Source organism: Mytilus californianus, unplaced genomic scaffold (assembly GCF_021869535.1).
Source record: "Mytilus californianus isolate M0D057914Y unplaced genomic scaffold, xbMytCali1.0.p SCAF_35, whole genome shotgun sequence".
NCBI lineage: Eukaryota > Metazoa > Mollusca > Bivalvia > Mytilida > Mytilidae > Mytilus > Mytilus californianus.
The window spans coordinates 389,632-411,645 of NW_026262685.1; the positions used below are offsets into that span (position 1 = coordinate 389,632).

Consider the following 22,014-nt stretch of genomic DNA (forward strand, 5'->3'; position numbering starts at 1 on the left):
AAATTTTGACTAAGCGTATCGCAAAACAGAGTGTTTTGTCAAAAAAAAAAGACCGAAAATCATCAAAATAACAAATTTGCAACCTTATCATTTATTCTACATATTTTAATTAATAATAAAACAATAAATATATTACATGATAAACCATTCAAAAATCGAAATAAAAATAAACAGCATTAAGTTTGAAATAAAATCACAACTTTAGGAATTGAGACAAATTAATAAAATAAATATCCTAATCCACTTTAATCTCAGTTTCATCGATTTCAAGTCTATTATAACGTTCCTTAAGGAACGCAAGGACTGGTATACAAGATGCAATAGCTCCTATCAGACACCAATTTTCCCATGATGAACCTAAAGTTAAAAAGAAGTTTCATTGTAAATATAATACTCATATTTGCAAAACACAAATACGTAAATTGATTTAAAGGAACTAAATGTGATGTAAGCCATCGCTGAAAACGTCAAGTCATGTGACGAAATTAACCAGGATTATTTTAAGTCTGATTTGAGACATTTGTGACCTTTAACAAAAACAATATTATCAATATGATTGTAATTACTGATTAACAAACTGCTTTCATGTATATTAAATCTACTGGGTTTCCTCTAGTCTTCACAAATTTATTCTTAGTGATGGTTTTAATGGTTGTCCTGGAATGTTTTATACTTCTATTTGTCTATTTAAGAAGTTAACATTGAAATTCAATGAGTCATACTTTTCCTTGATCAATATATAAATGGCTTACCAATATTAGGAACCATAAGTACTATAAGGAACACTAGACCACCAATGTTGTTAAGTAACGTTAGTACTAAGTTTGTGACTCCTTCTGCCACAGGGTAACTCGCTTCACAAGCCATCTCAAAGTATAATGGAGAGGTGGAACCAAGCATCATACAGAATATTATTATGGAGGCATAAAGTTGAACTGAAATTGGAAATTGAATATTTTAAAAAATTAAGAATAATTTTAATAAAACGTTGTTTTTTTTAGATTTTAAGTTTCACGCTTCACTGACCTCCTGACATATAGTTGTATTCATGGCGTAGATACTACAAACGGTTCTGGCGACTGTGCAATCCTAAACTGATAGAACCTCTTAACATTCCATATTGTTACAATATTATTTTTTTTCATTTCATCACCACGTCACTAGTGTCAATTCAACTTTTGGACTTCCAAATTTTTTTATTCGAGCGTCACCGATAAGTCTTGAGCAGACATGCTGAATGAATGTCAATCAAACTGCCACCAACAAAAACAGATATTTCACGCAGTCGTCTATATATGGTTTTCAACAACATTATGTGTATAAATAATATTAATTATTTCAGTGAATTTATAAAATCTCTAATCAGTTCAGTGATTATAAAAAAACCCTGAAATTTCAAGGATTTCACAAAATCCCTGATTTTACAAATTCACTGTAACATATTTACCACATGTCCAGATCTATATCACCCTTAATCAATGTTGACTCTACATCAGATTTTGCATAAGAATTCCGGATAAATACAACAAGTTAATTTTCTGTATCTTAATATTGTTTTAATGTACTCTCACTTTAGTTATCTTTTGCCATTGCTAAAAAGCAGTGATTCCATCGCAGACAAATGAGTAAGTATGTTAAAGGCCTTCGTATTATTTCTTACTGAATTAAACAGTTTGTAATCATGGTGAATTTTAGTATTCATTGTTTGACATACAATAATTTTTGAAACTGGTTACTTATTATACTTGTTACAGGTATTGTAAGCTATTAAAAAACAAATTTTTATGGTTTTTTTTGAAATTTTAGTTTATAAACATTTTTGCAAAAATATGCAAATCAGCTGATTACTTTAAGTAAAATAAATACCACAAACTCTCTCGACTTCTTACAACAAAGATTATTAAAATGTATTGTTAACTAAGAACGTATAATTTGCAATTTTCTTATTTAAATAAACGTTTAAGGTTTCTTTAAAAAAGTACTTACTTTGAGAATTAGGAATGGTTCCCTGTATAAGAAATGTAAACCATACTAAAGACCCAGCAGCACCAACATATAGAAACAGTAAAAACAATCTCATGTGTTTTGAAAATACATCAGCAAATCTGTTCAAAGATGAAACACGAATATAGAAAAAACAGTCGTTCTGTTACTAGACAAATTAAGTAATATCTTGTCAAATATAAAGTGAACAAAACAAATGTGTTGACACCCTGTCTGATTCGATCAAATCGCCTTTCACAACAAAATGGCTAATGATTGATGCTTGATAATCGTTGAAAATCACGTGTATTCTATTTGAAATACGCAAATTTTCATGAAACTTTCTTTTTTTCAATTTCCTATAGACATCACGTGGGACAAGTGTTTCTTTGAATAGTTGGAATTTTATTGGAAGCCAATCATTCCTTGTTTATTTGTATTAATATGAGTTTCGATTTTGCATAGTAACTAGTAAAAGAATGAATTTATAACTAATTACTGTGATCTTATCTATAACTAAAATTTACATCCCACATTTTCCGTTTGAATTCAATTGATATATTCTTCCAAGTATACAAAAGGAACCAATAAACTGTTCCTTCATACATGATACTGAAATAATAGAATCTGACGACATATTTGTATGCATATCAAAGTTCAATTACTAATAAGTAATGAATTTACCAACTGTATTATTGTATTTGACATGCATTTCTAAACTCATGTAACATGCAAAGCATACAGCTCATTCTGAGATCAATCAACACGTTTTCTGAATAATATAATGTAAACTATCAGTCGTCGGTTACAGTATGAACCTTTTTGCCGAATGAGCACTCGAATTAATGACTTATAGTATTATTATAAACCTCACAATACAGTATGCAGAGGAGCTGATATTTTGGAACATTTTCGTACAAACACAAGCGATTGAACAATTATATTTTTTCTATTTACAATTATCTATTTTTGAATAAGGAATTCAGTAATTGATCCAGGAAATCAGTATTGAACCTACCTTGCGATAGCTAACGTTACAATGCATCCTGCTAATAAAGAATAAAATCCTAACCAACCAGCTTGTTCCTGCAACAAAATAAGTTTGATTTCGCTTTCCAGTGAATAAAAAGCACTTGGAGTGTCCAACTAATTAAATTAATTCTTTAAGTCTCAACAGTGCCTAACTCCACCATCTATTATATGATGATTTATTTAAATAATGAGTAAATGCCACCTTTAACGTTAGAAGGCTTTAAAGTTACTTGTATTTGTATGAATTTGTTATACATTTGTAGTTGATTGCATATTATTCATTTCTATTTCTTTTTATTGTTTTTACTCATCCATTTGATTATGAATACTACTATTGATATAATGATTTGTAATGTGTAAACCAATAATTATTATGAGATACCTAAACATTAAAATTTATCATTTAATTAGTTTTATTAGTCTGAGAACAACTTACCTCTGATATATTATGAGGTTTGAGGATTACATCTAGAACACTTTGCCAACAACCATAGACACCTAACGACACTCCGTATGTCAGTCCTATCAACCAAAACTTGCCATTTCTACACAGTGAAATAGTTAGGTTTGTACATGAGTGCATGTTTACTGTGACAATCAATACACAAATAAAATATTTATTTATAAAGTTGTTGAGAACAAAAATCGGAAACTTTTTGAATTAATTAATAGATTCTACATTTCACCTTATTGGATTGGATGAAAATTTTATACGTAAATTCACTGAAATCTTTGAGAAAAAATTAACCATTTCTTTAAGTTTGCAAACCATAAATTAATTCCCGATGCGTTTTCCATCTTACCTGAATAATTGTTTGATTCCACTTTTAAAGTCTACTCTTTCAGCTGAAGCTGATAAAGAGGGCGGAAGTTTTGGTTTGTTGGGAAAGTATACCAACACTAACAGAAAGACTAATACTGCTAAACCACATTCTGTGAAAAAATATATAAAGTAAATTAGAGGCAACAGTATTGTACCGTTAGTAACATCTAATATATCCATTTAGAAGATATAAATCAAGGTAAACCAAAAGGTGACGGAATCGCATGAACTCAAAAAGGAGCGACGCTGCGTGCGTGGCCAGGATGAAGCGTCTCCTGCTATGCATGCATCTCCCGCCTCTTTATGGAGCTATTGACTATTGAACAGCGGTATACTACTGTTGCCTTTATTTCTTATCATATCTTTTAAACACGAGATGTTGATATGCGATGTCTTTATATAATTTTATTCATAAAAATAAGAGTTTAAAATGAAATTTTTGCATGGTTCTTCCGCAACTACAATTCCATTAGCCAATACTACTAAAGCTATTCTTTGAATCCTATGTTATTATAAAGCGAGTCACTGGTGTTGACCTTCGTTGGGTAAAACACAACAGAAATGCAAAAAAATCAAATTTCAATAAATTGCACTTCTCTGAATCGTTTTCACTGGAATACAGATGAAACAAAAAGATTAGTTCCTAACTTGTTATGTTATACTATATCTTACTTACTCAGTGGCTTCAATCAAAACATGTGGAGTTCCAAAACATAACGGAAATAAGAAACTACAAACACTTTGGTCACTCTGTATCATATTCAAATAACAAACTGTATTACTGTTCAAGAGATAATATTTTTATCATGTCAAAAGATACGTATTTTCTTAACATGTTCCTGTCTTAAGATAGTTCCGTGTCAATACTTACCCCAATACATAAGTTTCATAATTTCCGCTCTCTCTTTATGAATTCTTGTTTCTATATAAATAAATTAATTCGAATTGAACATAAATGCAGCAAAACACCAACGACATAAACAAAGCAACATATTTCTAAAACTGCATTTTATAAAATATATATTATAACTGCTTAGCTTTATAATCGCCACTATTGCTGAACATTTTCCGGTACTATTATTTTCACAAATTTGAATTGATTTCCACGTGATGTGGTACTTTATCAGCACTGGCTTTCAAATATTTGACTTTTAAAGTTCCTGGTGAACATTAGTACCGAAAAGCACTTCGGTTCATGAAAAAATGAAGTATTATTTTCACTTTTTATAGCACTGGGTTGAGACAGCTGTTAGTGGACTATTTGTTTCTTGAATTTTCTGTTTATAAATTTTGAAATTATTGAGAAACTAAGGTTCCAACTGATGCAAAGTTTATCTTAGAGGGATTTTGTTATTATTTTACCGTTTTCTTTTGTCATATAGCTCTTCACGTGTTTGGGTACCTATTAATTCCTGGGTTTTCAAATATTTGGCTATGAGTGTTCCTGATGAAGGTAAATCCAGGTTAGACAGTTGCTTTTCATTTGTTCCGTTAGTTGATATAGTCGAGACTGAGTGTTTGATTTTATCAGGTTTAATGGAAAGTCCCTTTTTAAATTTACCTAGGAGTTTGATATTTTTGTAAATATATTTTTTTTTCAGACGCATAACATTTATTAAAAGTATTAATTTTATTTTTTCAGAGAATCACAATATTATCTTTTCCATTTAGTTCCCTCATCGGTTTGTTATTTTTTTTGTTGAATGGAAATTTGGCAAGTCACTGAATTGTGTGAACATATAAAGCATGTTTTAATTCCTTAAAATGAATCGCTTTTGATTAAATGTACCAAATGGACCAGCGTCTCCTCAGAGATCTCAGAGGTAAAAAAAGGAAACAAAATTATAGCATTTCAGCAAATATCATGCCAAGGAATGTCATTTAGAGCAAACTTACCGGAGGTCTTGAAAAATAACAAGGATATTTGTTCAGAACGAAGAAAACGCGTTTAAATGTAAAAAATTACACCAACTATCGACTTCACGTGCAATTAAAATATCTACTAAATTTCATGTATCACATATAAATTGATACAAAATGTTTCATACCAATAAGAAAATAAATCTCTTGGTAGGACAGTGATAGTAGTATTTGTTTATTAAAGAAACTAATTAGAGGCAGTATCCCCATTTCAAAAATTATGTTACACCGAATGTAACTTGACACGCATTAAACACGTTTAGGAAATGTGAAAGATATTATCTTTCGATTTTTTAATTTTTTTTCGATTAACATCTATGATTCCCAATTATGTTACCTGGGTTGTACCCCATGTTTTATTTCATACCTACCGTTGAACTGACTAATGTTGTACCATATACTTTGGTTATCAGCAGTACTATAATGGAAGAAACGATTATAGCTATTAACAAAGACAGATAATAGTGTATTGAGATACATCAATGTGCCAAAGCAAGTTCACTTCAGTACTAACCGATATATTATACTGTAAGCCAACCCACTGAAAAGTTGACTATAGAACACAAAGCACTGTATGTAAATGTATTTAAGTGTATATAATAAAATGAAAATATATTAAATAAAATAAAGTTATAAATCAATCAACCAAAAAGAATATTTACAACCAACAAAAAACAATATTCCATTTCTTTGCATCAATAAAAGAACACTACTGTCAAAGATAGGTGCGAGTCGAAAATGTTTCCACCTAAAACAATTACTTGTGAAAAATCTATTCTGCACATGGTGTTTAACAGTGACTGTGTCTTCTTGATAAACATTTATTGTGATGATGAATTTGGACTATCTCTTTAGAAAATATGTCCAATGCAAATAAATAAATTACTGCATTTACCGAATAGGCGATTTAAGTTACAGTTTTTAAATTGTATGATTTTCCAATTTTTCACTAATTTCCATTCCTCAAAGTTTTGACATTTTGACCGAATATAGATTCTTACAACGAGCATTTATTGCAGGAGAAAAATGGCTACCCTGTCGAGGCTTTCTCTTTATGCCATGCAATTCCCTAAAATTTTACCCCAATGTTTATATAATAAAAACGGATTGACGAGGTTGGAACATCAGTAAACTACCGTTGCCACTATTTAGTTGCTAAAAGGGATGCTAGCTTTACAAGCGACTTAACTTAGACCTTTTACTATTAGTGTTGTTGTGCTCTTTGTAACTTGTAACCGGTAGATAAATTGAAACAAAAATGAAACAGTCATACCCTTATTCAAAATTTCTGTAAAGGGAAAAAACAATACGGATTTAATAACCTTTTGTCTGCAAATTGTTTTTTATTAAGGATATTTTTCTTTTCAATTTCACACTTTCGAAAATTTGTTGTGTGTACATGGAGCACATGTGCCATACAAAATGGCGAAACAAAATCTTAATAACTTGATTAAATAATAAATATGGTAGTGAAGTGTAGGAGTATAATTAAGTAATCAATATCCAAACTCTTTTTTTTATATTTTTAAAGAGAATTTGAAAAGTTAGAATGAGAACTAAAAATTACAAGGTGTATTTTGAATTAGGAGGAGTCCCACTGCATTTACAAAGGTATTGTAAAATGATCCTTGATGGATTTGGCTATTCTGTTTAGGTCCTTTTTGGTCATAAAGCTCCCAAAGTTTCAGCGTATTAACGCATTCCTGGCTTTTAAATGTTTAAGTTTGAGCGTTCTTGGTGAAGGTATAAATCCAGAAAACCGCTTAATTCGGACGCACAAAATTAATCAAGTGATTATTTTATTTATCTCTGTAGACCTGTTAATTTTATATATCAACATTTAATAAGAAAAGAACGTTTACATGCAAATGACTTTTATAGCTTGTTCATAGGTTGTGCTGGTTCACTACTGTACCAGGTTTGGGGAGGGTTGGGCGCCCGCAAAAATGTTTAACCCCGCCACATTCTGTATGTCCCTGTCCAAAGTCAGGAGCCTGTAATTTAGTGGTTGTCGTTTGTTGCTGTATATCATATTTGTTTTTCATTTATTTATTTGTACATAAATCAGGACGTTAGTTTTCTCTTTTGAATTGTTTTTATAGCTGATTATGCGGTAAGAGTTTTGCTCATTGTTGAAGGCCGTATGGTGACCTATAGTTGTTAACTTCTATGTCGTTTGGTCTCTGGTGGAGTGTTGTCTCATTGGCAATTATACCACATCTTCTTATTTTTATATATAACTTGATTGTGACATCACAGAACGAGATATCACCGAATTTGTACTTATCATGATCAAGACAGCATGTGTCACATGTGGAGCAGGATTTGCTTCATCTTCCGGGAGCACATGACATTAACTTTCGGGTGTTTTTGAAGTTGCTCAGACTTTGGTATATAGTGTTTTGTAGACTGTTGTTTGTCTTTTTGTCGGGGTTTTTTTTGTGTTTTTCTTTTGCCATTGTGTTGTCCATTTCTCTTTTACATGAGTTTTAAATCCCCTTGATATTTTTCGCCTCTTTTTTTAAATTGAAACTGGAAGTCATTTAAATATAACAGAAAAACCTAAATATTTTATATACAACTGTTTTAAATGATATAAAAGTACTTTAATATTGGAAACTATTTATACATTGTTGAAAGAATTTGTAACTCTAAATTGTGAAAACCATGCTCCAAAATTGTATGAATGATATTAGTTACTGTCATGCTACAAAATTGTATGAATTATATTAGTTAATACCATGCTCCAATTGTATTAAGTTGTATTAATTAATATCATGCTCCAAAATTGTATTAAATGTTTTAATTAATATCATGATCCAAGATTGTGTTAAATTGTATAAATTGTATTAATGAATTACTAAATTGTATTACAATATATACTGTTCTGTTAGCTATAAGCTGTATTGCTTTTGAAATAAAGAATATAATATATATATAAACCCCTGTTTTGAAATAAAGATTTTACTGTAATATGGTAAAAAGATGACAGCACCAAACAAAAAATGTCATGATCTGACCTTGACCAGCAACTTGTTAAATCATAAACATGTTTAGAAACATTTCAAGCATATTTGATTTGATGAGTAATTAAATACTTTAAATTCAAAACAATTACTATAATTGCATAAACAATACTACATAGAAAGAAAGCTGTACTGGATTAAAAAGTCAAACTACAACTCACAAATTGAAACAGCACTGAATACTACAGATAGAAAGGATACAAACCTAAATATGGCTGAACACAAAAACAGTGAACTTAACAAGTCGAACAAGTTTGAATACCAAAGATAGCAGGTTACAAATTTGAAAGAATACTTAAGATGAGTAAGTAGAAAAAGCGAACAAATTTTATACAAGTATATTCTAAATGTGTTCGTCTTTAATCTTAACTTGAATACATACCTGGTATTATAGGTTGTTGTATTGCTTTTATCAGGTTTGTCAGGAACAAAATAGGGACCTGTAAGTAAGATACTTCATTAAAGAACCTTGGTGAGTGCGCTCACATACCCCACGTCCCCACATTGTCATTGGAGAAATAAAATAAGTGAAAGAAAAAAAAATTGTATCAGAAAAAAAAATTGAATCATAATTTCCTGTCAATATGCACATCTACATAGTATGTCCTTATTATCTACACAGTTTCATGAAATTCTGTTGTGTGGTTTGAGAGGAGTTGCGATGACAAAAGGTTGCAGTAGTATATTGGGCAAATAAGTTCAAAGGGGCGTAACTCCTGGAAAAAAAATTGAATCGTAATTTCCTGTCGATATGCACATCTACGTAGTATGTCCTTATTATCTGAAAAGGTTTCATGAAATTCTGTTGTGTGGTTTGAGAGGAGTTGCGATGACAAAAGGTTGCAGTAGTATATTGGGCAAATAAGTTCAAAGGGGCGTAACTCCTGGAAAAAAAATTGAATCGTAATTTCCTGTCGATATGCACATCTACGTAGTATGTCCTTATTATTTGAAAAGGTTTCATGAAATTCTACTGTGTGGTTTGAGAGGAGTTGCGATGACAAAAAGTTGCAGTAGTATATTGGGCAAATAAGTTCAAAGGGGCGTAACTCCTGGAAAAAAAATTGAATCGTAATTTCCTGTCGATATGCACATCTACGTTGTATGTCCTTATTATCTGAAAAGGTTTAATGAAATTCTGTTGTGTGGTTTGAGAGGAGTTGCGATGACAAGAAATAGGACTGACGGACTGACGGACGGACAGACAGACGGACGGACAGACGGACAGATTGACGGACGGACGGACGGGTCAAAAACATTATACCCTCCGCAACTCGTTGCGTGGGGTATAATTAACTTTGTCAATTATACTACTATTTTTTTCTCGATATTCCAAATGCACGTACATGTGTTGTAATAAATTGAATATAAAGAAAAAACAAGCCTGTGGTAGGAACTTTCCTTTTGAATTTCTTTCAATCTTAAACTTCGCAATGCCATTGATTCTTGTAAGTACCTTGAGATTATGACAACATAGCAGGGTATTTGTGACCTGTTACATAAAGTAAAGAAGCTAAACAAATTTGGCACATTTTTAGTAATATTTATCAAAAAAAAAATAAAATGGGCAATAGAAAAGAAATTATATCGATCGAATATGCAGATACATTAAATAGATAGGGAAAGAGCAAATGTACAAAGAAAAATTACTAAAGGTAAATTCGAAACATCAAAATCTCTTCTAATGATTAACATTGGAGATGTATTATTAAATACTTGTTACAGGCAAAGATGTGGATTGAATCAGCTTTTATTGCGCGTCAAAGCTGTTTGAAATGTGACTGTGTATATATATATAAATCCAACAGAGCCTAAAGGTGTTGGCTCTTGTACGTCTAAAACGCAAATGCATACTTCAGGGTGTGAATGGGGGTTTATAGAATAGAGAATAATGGGTAAAAAATATAAAGAATAGAGAAAAATGGACCAAAAAAATAAAGAATAGAGAATAATGAGGTGCTAAAATATAAAGAATAGAAAATAATGGGCAAAAAGTATACATAATAGAAAAATTGTCTAAAAAATTAAAGAATACAGAAATGAATGACCCCCATCCAGACCCTCACACTTCTAAAAAAAACATTACTTAGGCGTCACCTATCATACTGGGCGCTTCTGTACATCAAATTTCCAAATTATTCATTTTGGTTCTGGAAGATGTTCCAAATTGATACAAAACTTAACAAAAACATTTAGAAATTTTCTTCAACGCTGAGCCAAGTATAGCACTAAAAACTTCCATTTTTTTCATTTCTTTACACTTTGTATTAAAACCTCAATATTTTGAATTATGTAAAAAACTAAAAAAAAAATGATTAAACAGAAAAAATTTGAATATCACCAAAAACTTTATAAATCACTTTCAGATAATTTTAAAAATAATCCAAAAGAATATTGGAATGTTCTAAAGGCAATAAAAAAGAAACCAAATATTGAAGGAGATATTCCTGAAATTTTAATGCATGAAAATAAAATCATAAAACATTTTCAGGATCAGGGTACACCGGCATCATATGATAAACCCTTTGTAAATAAACTGGAACGTGAATTAAACATTCTAGAGGATAATATTGAATTGAATATGGAAACTGATGCACCAATTACATTTGCTGAGGTAAAACTGGTCATTTCAAACCTTAAAGTTAACAAATCAGCAGGTCCAGATAGAATTGTTAATGAAATACTCAAACATTCACAACCTGTGATAATTAATTCTATTGTAAAAGTTTTTAATTTGATTTTAAAGACAAGTAATTATCCAGATTCATGGAAATTATCTTTCATGATCCCTTTACATAAATCAAAGCGCGAAAGCGCTGTAAAGGCAGTTAATTACAGGTTGTGTGTATTTTTAGTCCAGTTATATCATTATCTTGCATAGTACAGTGTACTTATCAGAGGTGGCTTTCAGTATTTAAGATTTAGAGTTCTCTAATGATATTGAACAAGTTTTATGAATGTCATATTCTGAGCACTATATGAAGGCGATTGTTCTCACTTGTTTATGAACTAGTGCATTATGTCCAGTTTGTACCTTTTTTTTATCTATGTTTATAGTCAAATTAGTTATCAAAGGTACCAGGATTATAATTTAATACGCCAGACGCGTGTTTCGTCTACATAAGACTAACCAGTGACGCTCAGATCAAAATAGTAATAAAGCCAAACAAGTACAATGTTGAAGAGCATTGAGGACCCAAAATTCCAAAAAGTTGTGCCAAATACGGCTAAGGTAATCTTTTCCTTGGATAAGAAAATCCTTAGTTTTTCGAAAAATTCAAAGTTTTGTAACAGGAAATTTATAAAAATGACCATATAATTGATATTCAAATACTGCTTAAAATAGTTAAGCATTTTCTTTTTAGTAATAAGTAAATGTTATCAACTGTATTTTATTCAACTCTGCAAATGTGGTTTGTTACTGGTAAGTATGGATGATAGTTGTTTCATTGGCAATCATAACACATCTCCTTATTTATATAATGATCTATATTCAACGACCTCAGGTACAAAAAAAATGTATGTAACTAAACTATGATGGGAAACCTTTGACTTCTTTCTTTTATATAAACTTTTGATTTGGTACCATAGAACTATGTAGAATAAATGTACATTGCAACATGTCAACTCTTTCAATGACAATACTTTTTTTGTAAACTATAACTCCAAGCAAAATTATATTTCCAAGCATAAAGTAATTTATGAATGAAAAAAGGAGTTCTTAATTAAGAAATAAACTGATTCGCTGAGCGCAGCTGGATACACCCGCAGAGGTCCAACCCTGAACAGTTGGGGCAAAAATGGACACAATATTCAAGCTTGATACAGGTCTGAATTTGGATTGTAATTAAATATTTGATATATTATAGTTTCTGAATAAATGTAGTCAAAGAACTTGAAATCGGTTATATGAATTGAATTTATATTTAATTAAAGATTTCTTGCTGTTGTGCAATACACTATGCTGTTGCACAATACTTAATAAATCTGTTGCCAGACTATAAACAAATAAAGTTCAATTTCTTCTCAATGTCATATTTGAAATTTATGAAAATCAATAGGGAGATTACATCAATAGCTATAAATAATTCACCAAAGTTTCATGTGAACCGCTTAAAGCATTTTTGAGTTGTTGTCCAAAAACTGGAAAATCCCCCCTTTTTTAATGAATAAAACCCCATAACTCAGAAATGTATAATCTAAAATTTATAAAATTCTAAAGGGAGCTTACGGATTGATAATTTAGTCTTCGATGCAAGATTTTTTTATCAGTTGTTAGTGGCTTTGAACTAGCTGTTAGTAACTGCGAGTACTCTCAGATCTGTACTTAGTGTCTTTTTGTTGTTTGGATGTACAACTACCCGACCACGTCCACTTGTATTTGTATTTATCCATCTGATGAGTTAAGCCTCTTTCAACTGATTTTTATAGTTCGTTCTTATATTGTACTGTTACACCACTGTCCCAGGTTAGGGGGAGGGTTGGGATCCCGCTAACATGTTTAAGCCCGCCACATTCTGTATGTACATGTATGTGCCTGTCCCAAGTCAGGAGCCTGTAAAAGTGTAATTCAGTGGTTGTCGTTTGTTTAAGTGTTGCATATTTGTTATATTCGTTCATTTTTTGTACATAAATTAGGCTGTTAGTTTTCTTGTTTGAATTGTTTTACATTGTCATTTCGGGGCCTTTTATAGCTGACTGTGCGGTATGGGCTTTGCTCATTGTTGAAGGCCGTACTGTGACCTATAGCTGTTAATTTCTGTGTCATTTGGTCTCTTGTGGAGAGTTGTCTCATTGGCAATCATACCACATCTTCTTTTTTATATTTACATCAACAGATATAAAAAATTCACCAAAGTCAAGGTGAGACAACAAAACTTAGTTGTAAGATCTCTGAAATTTTTTACACGGTACGAGTTTTTCTCATTGTTGGAGATTGTATGGTGACAGTAACACCTGTAACTGCTTAAACCCATTTCTTATGCACTTTAGTTCGATAAACTCACTGAATATCATACCACATTTCCTTATTTTATATGCATTACAATTTACATGTGCATGTAATTGTAAATATATATATATACCAGAACAAAATTCATTGCGTCACTTTTATTTATGCATCCTTTGGCACAATACAAGTTCTAAAATTACACAACATAAAACAACTAAATGTTATTTCAGATGAAAGTTTTGTTTCAGTTCCATTCATAGGATTTATTAGAATTTTGTATGTTTTGCCAAGTCCAATAATTCGCTCTATGTGCACGTGTTAATTGGAGACTTTTCTATCCCGTATAAATGTTTTGGAACTAATTCTGTTTTTTGAAAAAAGTTAGCAGACAAATCTTGCACATTTAAACCTTTGTCTGCCATCACACTGTCACCTGGATCACATAATTGAACTATTCTACATCTTTCAACTATTTCATAGTCACTGGTACAACCAACATACAATGTACATGTATGCATTAGAGACATAGTTGACTAAACCACCAGGTGTCGAACATTCAAGAATTTTCAGTGTTTCTGTTTTTATATGATGAAAAGGTTGCCTGAGCTCTAGGAGCTTTAGGTTTTATCACGGGATATTCTGTGCTGTCAATAATAATCCAAATCGTAGGAAACTTTAATTTGAAGTTGGATGGTGAAAAATGCCTGACTAAACCACTAGATGGCCAAGTGTTAGCCTCACACCACTGTTTAGACATAAAAACAATCCATGTATACACAATATTCTTAACACTAGATCCAATCTAGAATCTAGACAGTTCAAAGTTGGTTGTATAATGCCTCAATTTCATCAAAGTCATAAAAAAACTGATTTTCAACTGACACCATATCAATTTGAAAATATATGTATCTCAAACAATGTGCTGCTGGACCAAATGCGGTCAAAACAAATAAAAATTTAGTATACAACTCTAAACCGGTATAAAAATGCATGGCTGTGTCACGTGTCTTCATTTAAAAATTCTCTGCTGAAAACATAGGCATTGATGGTGTTTGCGTAATTCCATCTGTGAAGCTCAACATTAGCTCGGCAGTTGGTGGTGGACAGTCATAAATCCTTTCTGCAGTATGAATGACTTCTTCAGGAAAACCAACTTTACAATCAAAAATTTCCTCTAGATTTCTACTACAATATTCATCAAATTTAGTTCTTTTGTTTTCTCAGGAAACTGCCCTGATTTTTCTTTTTGCGGACGATTCAGTCTCTTGCTCGGTCCAGGAAAATAGGCTGGGAATGGCAGTAGACTTAAGTCTCTGTATGGTGGGTTTGCGCCCTGAAAAAGGTTATAAAACATTAGTTTTTTGATAATTAAATGAACTTCCATTAGCAATAAAATTGAGAATGGAAATGGGGAATGTGTCAAAGAGACAACAACCCGACCATAGAGCAGACAACAGCCGAAGGCCACCAATGGGTCTTCAATGCAGCGAGAAACGTAAATGTATACTTTGTACTACCTGGCGAAATATTAACTAGATTTATTCATTACAATCTGGATAAAACTATGTTTGCCTGATTCAATGTATGTTATGTAAATCCAAAGGACAAATAATGAGAGACTTATGCAACAAAGGTACATTGTTTGTACCTAAATAACTATAATATGATCTAATATAGATGAGAGCATGTCATTGTTTTGTTCCTGTTAACGTTGTCATTGATATTTTTCAAGAAAGTCTATGAGGCATAGCTTATGCATTCTTGTCATTACTACATTAGCATAATTACTGCTAAAATAATGCTCAGTATGATATACCTCTTGTAAGAAATCATTATAATTGTAGCAATAACCAAAAAATCTCAAACAGATCACATTGAATCGTAATCCAAAAAATTATGACGTCTTGAATTAACCACCCCTTTTTATTCTAAAACGATAATTGCGGTTGTAAACAGACTTTGGTTTATTCGCATGGCGATTACATATTTAACTATATATTTCAAAAAGAAAATAGAGTTTTACCATGAATAGTTTCCTGCACGTAGTCTTTTTCAGTAAAACGTGCCTTGCAAACAACAGCTGATTGAGATGGACTCCACGATTTCATCGTGTTCTCGTCCAATCTGCGTATGGGCCATGGCGTTGATCCAACTTTTCCTTCTTTTTAAGTCATTTGGAAATGCATGTCCTCCTCTTAAATGACACCCAGGTACACAACAACAAGTACTTGGCATCGTTAATTAAAAATGTAACTGAAATAGTTGCACAGTGCAGAAACCGGAAGTTGAGGAACAGGATCCGCTACCACAGCGCCACCTATTCAGGAACGATAATTTGCTACTTTATATAACAGCGAAATAACAATAACGTTAGACGGGTTCACGTGCATAAACGGATCGCTTTAAATTGTATAATATAATTCATGTTCAGTCGACCTTTAATTATTATATCAACGACTGAAATGATTTATAAACATCTAGATTGCAGATAACACTCGAAATTAACCCGAGCTCTTTCCACACGGAATTCCGATAATTCTAGTTTGTCAATCGGTTGACTGCCTATAATGCAAAATACAAATATATCAAAAGTTTTTAAAACTAACAAAACACAATGATCATTTCTCTATTTCCCAATGTAAATGAAATGAAACAAAAAACATTTTATATCGCAATAAGAAGAGGAGAGAATTCAACATTTCCGGATCTACTTGGAGCCTAATGACCCCCCACGTAGATAAGTTGGATATCGCGGAAGGAAGTATTAACCCGGCAACCAGAAAGGCATTAAAGCACTGCCTTTAAAAAGGTGACAAGTTAGACCCTAATAATTATAGAGGAATTTCTCTTATAAGTAATCTACAAAAAATTGTTAATGCCATATTGAATAATAGGCTAATCAAGATTGTTGACAAACAATTAAGTGATTGTCAGTTTGGTTTCAGAGAAAATCACAGAACAGCTGATAGCATCTTTTTATTGAAGTCATTGATTAATAAATATCTACATAAAGAGAAAAAAAAGATTTATGCCTGCTTTATAGATCTGAAAAAGGCTTTTGATTCAGTATGGAGAACTGCTTTGCTTTATAAATTATGCAAAATGGGAGTTGGCAGGTCTTTTTACAAAGTTATAAAACAACAATACTTAAATACTAAATCATCTTTGAAATACAAAGATTATGTATCAGAATTTTTTAATATTGCTAGAGGGGTTAAACAAGGAGACACCCTGAGCCCCACTTTATTTAATGTCTTCATAAATGATATTGTAAAAAATTCTGAGGGAAATGATTCAAGTCCCCTTAAGCTTATAAATAGTAAGGTGGGATGCCTCCTTTTTGCGGATGATCTTTTGATCCTGTCAGAATAGAAAGAGGGTCTTCAAAACAGTTTAAATAATGTTAAATTATATTGCAACAAATGGCAACTCTCTTTAAATACAAAGAAAACAAAATCCATGATTTTCAGTCAGCCCAAACAAAATGGTGAAACATCACATATTTACTATGAGAATGAAGCCATAGAGAGCGTATCAGAATATTCATTTTTGGGAATGTTGATAAAATGTAATGGAAATTTATTACAAAGTACTTTAGAGCTGACAAAAAAGGCAAAAAAAGTATTTTTTGCATTAAATCCTATACTAAATCATTGAATAATCTACCTATAAAAGTAGCAAATAACCTTTTTGATTCTTTAGTAAAATCAATTATGACCTATAATTCAGAAGTAACATATTTGGATACATATATTTCTTTTCATAGAGCCAAAAACAGAGCCTTATCTTCAGGAAAACAAATTAATCAACTTGATTTTACAGACAAAACCCCTATTGAAAATATGCATCTTAAATTTTGTAAATCTACTCTAGGAATAAGAAAAAATGCATCCAATTTAGGAGCAAGAGATGAATTAGGAAGATTGCCTATAGAATGTTTTATTAAAACACAAACCCTTTTATATTTAGCTAGACTATATAATAATAATAATATTAATCCATTGATAAAGGAAGCTTTTTCTCTAGCACAGTCTCTAGATTTGACTGGAACTTATTCATGGTATACATATGCAAAAAATATTGTTGAAGAGACTAATATTGACCATAATATTTTTTCTAATTGTAAGGACATAAAAGATGTAAATAAAATAAAAAACGATATAAAGTTAAAAATGAAAAATAGATATGAAGATTTAATTGAAACTAAATTTGAAAACATTGATGATAAAAGTAAATTTTATCTATATAAAAAACTTAAAAAGGATTGCAAACTAGAATCTTATCTAAATATACCTAATTTTCAGATAAGGAGATTGATCACTAAATTTAGAATAAGTGATCACTCCCTCTTAATTGAAAAGGGGGGATATTTTAAAATCCCAAGAGAGGAACGATTTTGTCATAAATGTAAAATACTAGAGGATGAGAAACATTTTTTACTCTATTGTGATTATAATAAAACACTAAGAAATGCCTTTTTTGAACACATATGTACTGAAAATAATAACTTTAAAAATTTAAATGAAGAAGAAAAAAATCATTATTTACTAAATCCATCAACGCCTTTACAAACAAATAAGTTAGGATCCTTCTTGAAAAAGTCATTAGAACTGAGGGCAGGGGACTCTTAACAGCTTGTTTGTTTTTATAAATTTTGATGCTGTTTTTATTGTGTTTGTTTGATATGTATTTATATATGTTTATTGTGTTAATACATGTTGGTCACAAACTGTAAAGTTTATACGACAATAAAATATTTGATTTGATTTGATTTGTATTACTAAGATTAAATTGGAAACGAAGTGAAACTACGTTGCACACGAAATTGGCCATTATAATGCCTCTTTTAAACTTTGTTTTAGTTATAAGTATTGATAAACAATCGAGAGCCATGACGTGGGAGATTCGGTATTCTATAAGCATTGGCGAAATACAATATATTTGTAATAAAAAATACAATATATTTGTAATGAAATAAAAAAATATGTCTGCATGACTGCAAACAACAAAATCCTGTTTCATTTCAATGCAATCGTACGAACACATTTGTCAAGAATATCTTCTTTGAAATGGTACCAAACATTTGTAAGGCTGTCCCCATGCAGGCCATTATATATATTCATGCTTAAACTACAGTGACTATCTATAACTAAAGGTCGTGCTGTCGTTGGACCGCTTCCATCAATCATTTTATTTAATTAATCATGTACCATGAACATTTGTAGCCAGTGATATTGTCAAAAATGTCTGCTTTGCATCAGTCCGAGAGCTAGAATCCCATGTCGATCGTGATTTGAAACATGTAGATCATATATAAAAGTACGGAATAGTCAGAATGGGTTTTGGTGAGTGTAAACATGAAATATTCAATTGGATTGAAAGGTCTCATTTTAACAAGAAGTGATTGCATATTCAAAGATATTTCAATTTAAAACTCAGCAGTTCAGGGAGTCCATTAGTAACAAGCAGCAGTGTTTACTTCGACATCTTTCCTACCCTTGTGTTTAATATAAAAAATAAAAGAACGCCTTTTCATCCAGACGATTTCAACTAAAATTGTTTCCCCGTCACTGTGAGGCAGTTACAGATCATATTCAGCGTGTTTTTGACTTCATCGGCGTTCCATTAGTCTATAAAAACGATCCCTGCTGTTATAACATTTTGGTTATAATCTAACGCATTTCATACTTATTAATTAAATCATCAAAATATTACCTATTATAAAGGAAACTCCAAGTCCTAAATTATTAAATACTAAGTTAATAGCTGTGGCTGTTGTTCTTTCATTGGCAGGAAACCAGAGTGCTGATAAAACAGGTGGACCTCCCATTGCAACAGGTCCTGCCAGTCCATTTAATAACTGTCCAATATTAACAGTCCTAAAATATTGAACTAAAATGGAGTATTCATTATAAGTCTAAGATAAACAGTTAAACTGGAATATATTTTTTATAAACTAAGCACATTTATGTTCGTTAAACTTTTGTGAATTGTGAAACTGTGTTAAAGTACAAACCAAAGAGCAGCAAAAGAGCTAGTAATCAAGTTATCTATATATTTACTAGCACTGGTTAATTAAATTCATCAAAATTGTTACAATATCTTTGACATGCATACATACCAGCTGATATACTCTGGGTCGTCTGTTATACATCTTACTCCCGCTCCAGCTGCTACCAGGAAAGTTGATATCACACAGGCGGGCCTGAGACCTACAAATGTTAGTTGTCAATAGCTAGATGTAGGGTAAATATTAATTTTAAAAAAGCACGATTCATCGTTAGGTCAAAATAAAGAAAGCGCATAATTAGTAAAAAGTTTTTTTTATCACAAGTGGTTCGTTTTTATAAACAAGACTTGCAACATTTTACATGTATTATTTTATGCAAGGAATACAATTCTACGTAATCTTTAGATATGCGAAACAGTGATTAATTTTATTTACCTTTCACATCAATTATCCATGCAAGTGGAAAGGTAGCAATGAGATAGGCAATAGGTCCCCAGTTGGCAAATAATGCAATGTCACCATCCGTCCAACCAAAGGCTTCCTCGCTCGCCTCTGCTATCGGGCCCCAGGTATTCCATATCCCACCTTGCGCAAATGCAATCAATGAGAAAACAACCAAAATATACCATCGTCTCTTGTATAATTTTGTTTCATGTGCAACTTTGTTGTCTGTGTCTTTCAGTACACCAACGTCTGATATGTTGTCGGAAGTGTTGATAACAATGGCTTGATTTGGATATATTGAATCGTAAACCGTCTTTTGGTCGTCCTTAAGCAATGGCTCTCGAGCGGCTTCCATTCTTTAAAGTTGTCAGCTTTAATAAAGTAAATACAAAAACGTGTGCTAAAATAGTCGTGGTGAAACATTCTTTTATTTTTTTGTGTCGTTGGGTTGCTATCTCAATGACGTATACCTTACATCATCGTGTATGCCTATTTTGAGAGGAGAGGAAGTGCAAACATACCAAATCAATATCAGGTCAAGGCAAGAGGCAAAATCGAAAAATTTGGTTTTTTGAAAAAAAATGATTACGGAATGAAAAATTTACAAAATAAAAACATTAAAAATCTCAAAATTAACCTTAACGGACGACATGTCCATCAGATTCAAGGGTAAAAATAACAATAAATAGACAATGTCTCAGTGACAATGTTTACGCTTCCGAATTTTAATTTGATATTAAAAATAATTGCTTCTATGCAAAACGTCACATACAAATAAATAGTCACATTTTGGCTGCGCTCGTCCGTTGAGTTATTTCTTTTTATCTGTCACTTTTATTAAACAAAATGCCTACTAGACATATAAAGTGTTTAATAATTATATGTTCATGTATCAAATTTATCGTAACGGGCCTAATACATTAGATATATCATTGTTATATTTGTATATATTTAGCTTTATCTAATGAGTTGTAAAAGGGTCTTTGGGGAGATTCGTTGTATGTTAATTGTGTTAGTCATGTCAGTGTTACCCTCTAAGAAACGTTATTATTTATTTACTTACTAACTTACTTATATTTGACAATTTATTTCCTTTGTACAGTGACTTTTAAATGTAAATATTAATAAAAATAAGATTATTTAGCAGTTTCAATTTTTAGTGAAAAAGGGGGGAACGTATAAGGTCATCTCAACCAAAAGGCCTTTACTGATCAATAAAACGTGTATCTGAATACGAAAACTATATTCTTGGACGAAGATAAATCGACAATGTCTCACTCAGTTGTACTGTTGAAAAACGTAGATAGCATTGTTAATTAACAGTACGTGAAAAAGCAGTGCAAACAGATCATGTGACTCCACCAATAACTTTACAATAAATCGCCATACCTTTTATTTGTTGATTTGTTCATCCAGGTGAAATTATAACATAAAATATACGTACACTTGTATGTCCGAAGTAATTATGTATTCATTTTAGGACATCTGACAGGACCGATAAAATTGAATAACCCTTGTGACAGTTGTTACCAAATGTAAACATAACTGACCTACTTATAATAATGAAAGTATAGTATAAATAACGAAATATTAACGGTAAATATATTCCGGAATAGAAATATCCATACATTTATTCCCGATCGATGTTTAAGTACTTTAATTTTGATTTCTTTTACTTTATTTTATCTACAGCAGATTGTATTTAAATATCATTTTCTCCCTGCAAAATATCTTAGTTCTGAGCTCGAAATTGAATTTTAAAGAATAAAATAATAAACTGAAAACGTCATTCAGTTATCAATCTGGCTTATGGAACAGCCACTAT

The 22,014-nt window shown here is 31.4% G+C and overlaps 1 protein-coding gene and 1 long non-coding RNA gene across 3 annotated transcripts; both read right to left on the reverse strand.

The window, feature by feature from the left end:
• Positions 1-74: 74 nt before the first annotated feature.
• Positions 75-21,745, reverse strand: LOC127736668 (solute carrier family 49 member 4 homolog). Of its 2 annotated transcripts, none has more exons than XM_052247230.1 (13): positions 21,634-21,745; positions 20,181-20,560; positions 19,857-19,947; positions 19,451-19,614; positions 9,167-9,224; positions 6,130-6,176; positions 4,710-4,760; positions 3,819-3,948; positions 3,452-3,560; positions 3,002-3,069; positions 1,987-2,105; positions 753-935; positions 75-357 (listed from the first exon to the last, which is right to left on the reverse strand). In XM_052247230.1, the coding sequence occupies exons 2-13, from the start codon at positions 20,542-20,544 to the stop codon at positions 236-238; spliced, it is 1,506 nt and encodes a 501-aa protein (XP_052103190.1). In that variant the 5' UTR covers positions 20,545-20,560; positions 21,634-21,745; the 3' UTR covers positions 75-235. The 2 variants fall into 2 exon arrangements, with proteins under 2 accessions (XP_052103190.1, XP_052103189.1); XM_052247229.1 differs by having other exon boundaries at positions 21,579-21,734.
• On the reverse strand, positions 13,879-16,082 carry LOC127736670 (uncharacterized). Its single transcript, XR_007999102.1, has 2 exons — positions 15,759-16,082; positions 13,879-15,068 (listed from the first exon to the last, which is right to left on the reverse strand). It is a non-coding gene; the product is annotated as an uncharacterized LOC127736670 (long non-coding RNA).
• Positions 21,746-22,014: the final 269 nt, after the last annotated feature.

Excerpts from the sequence above, each read along its gene's own strand:
- LOC127736668 (XM_052247230.1), bottom strand. The coding sequence starts at position 20,544 with ATGGAAGCCGCTCGAGAGCCATTGCTTAAGGACGACCAAAAGACGGTT. Across the intron at positions 6,177-9,166 it reads ACAACAACCTATAATACCAG|TACTGCTGATAACCAAAGTA; the intron begins GTATGTATTCAA and ends CTTCCATTATAG. Across the intron at positions 2,106-3,001 it reads GTAACGTTAGCTATCGCAAG|ATTTGCTGATGTATTTTCAA; the intron begins GTAGGTTCAATA and ends ATCTTTGAACAG.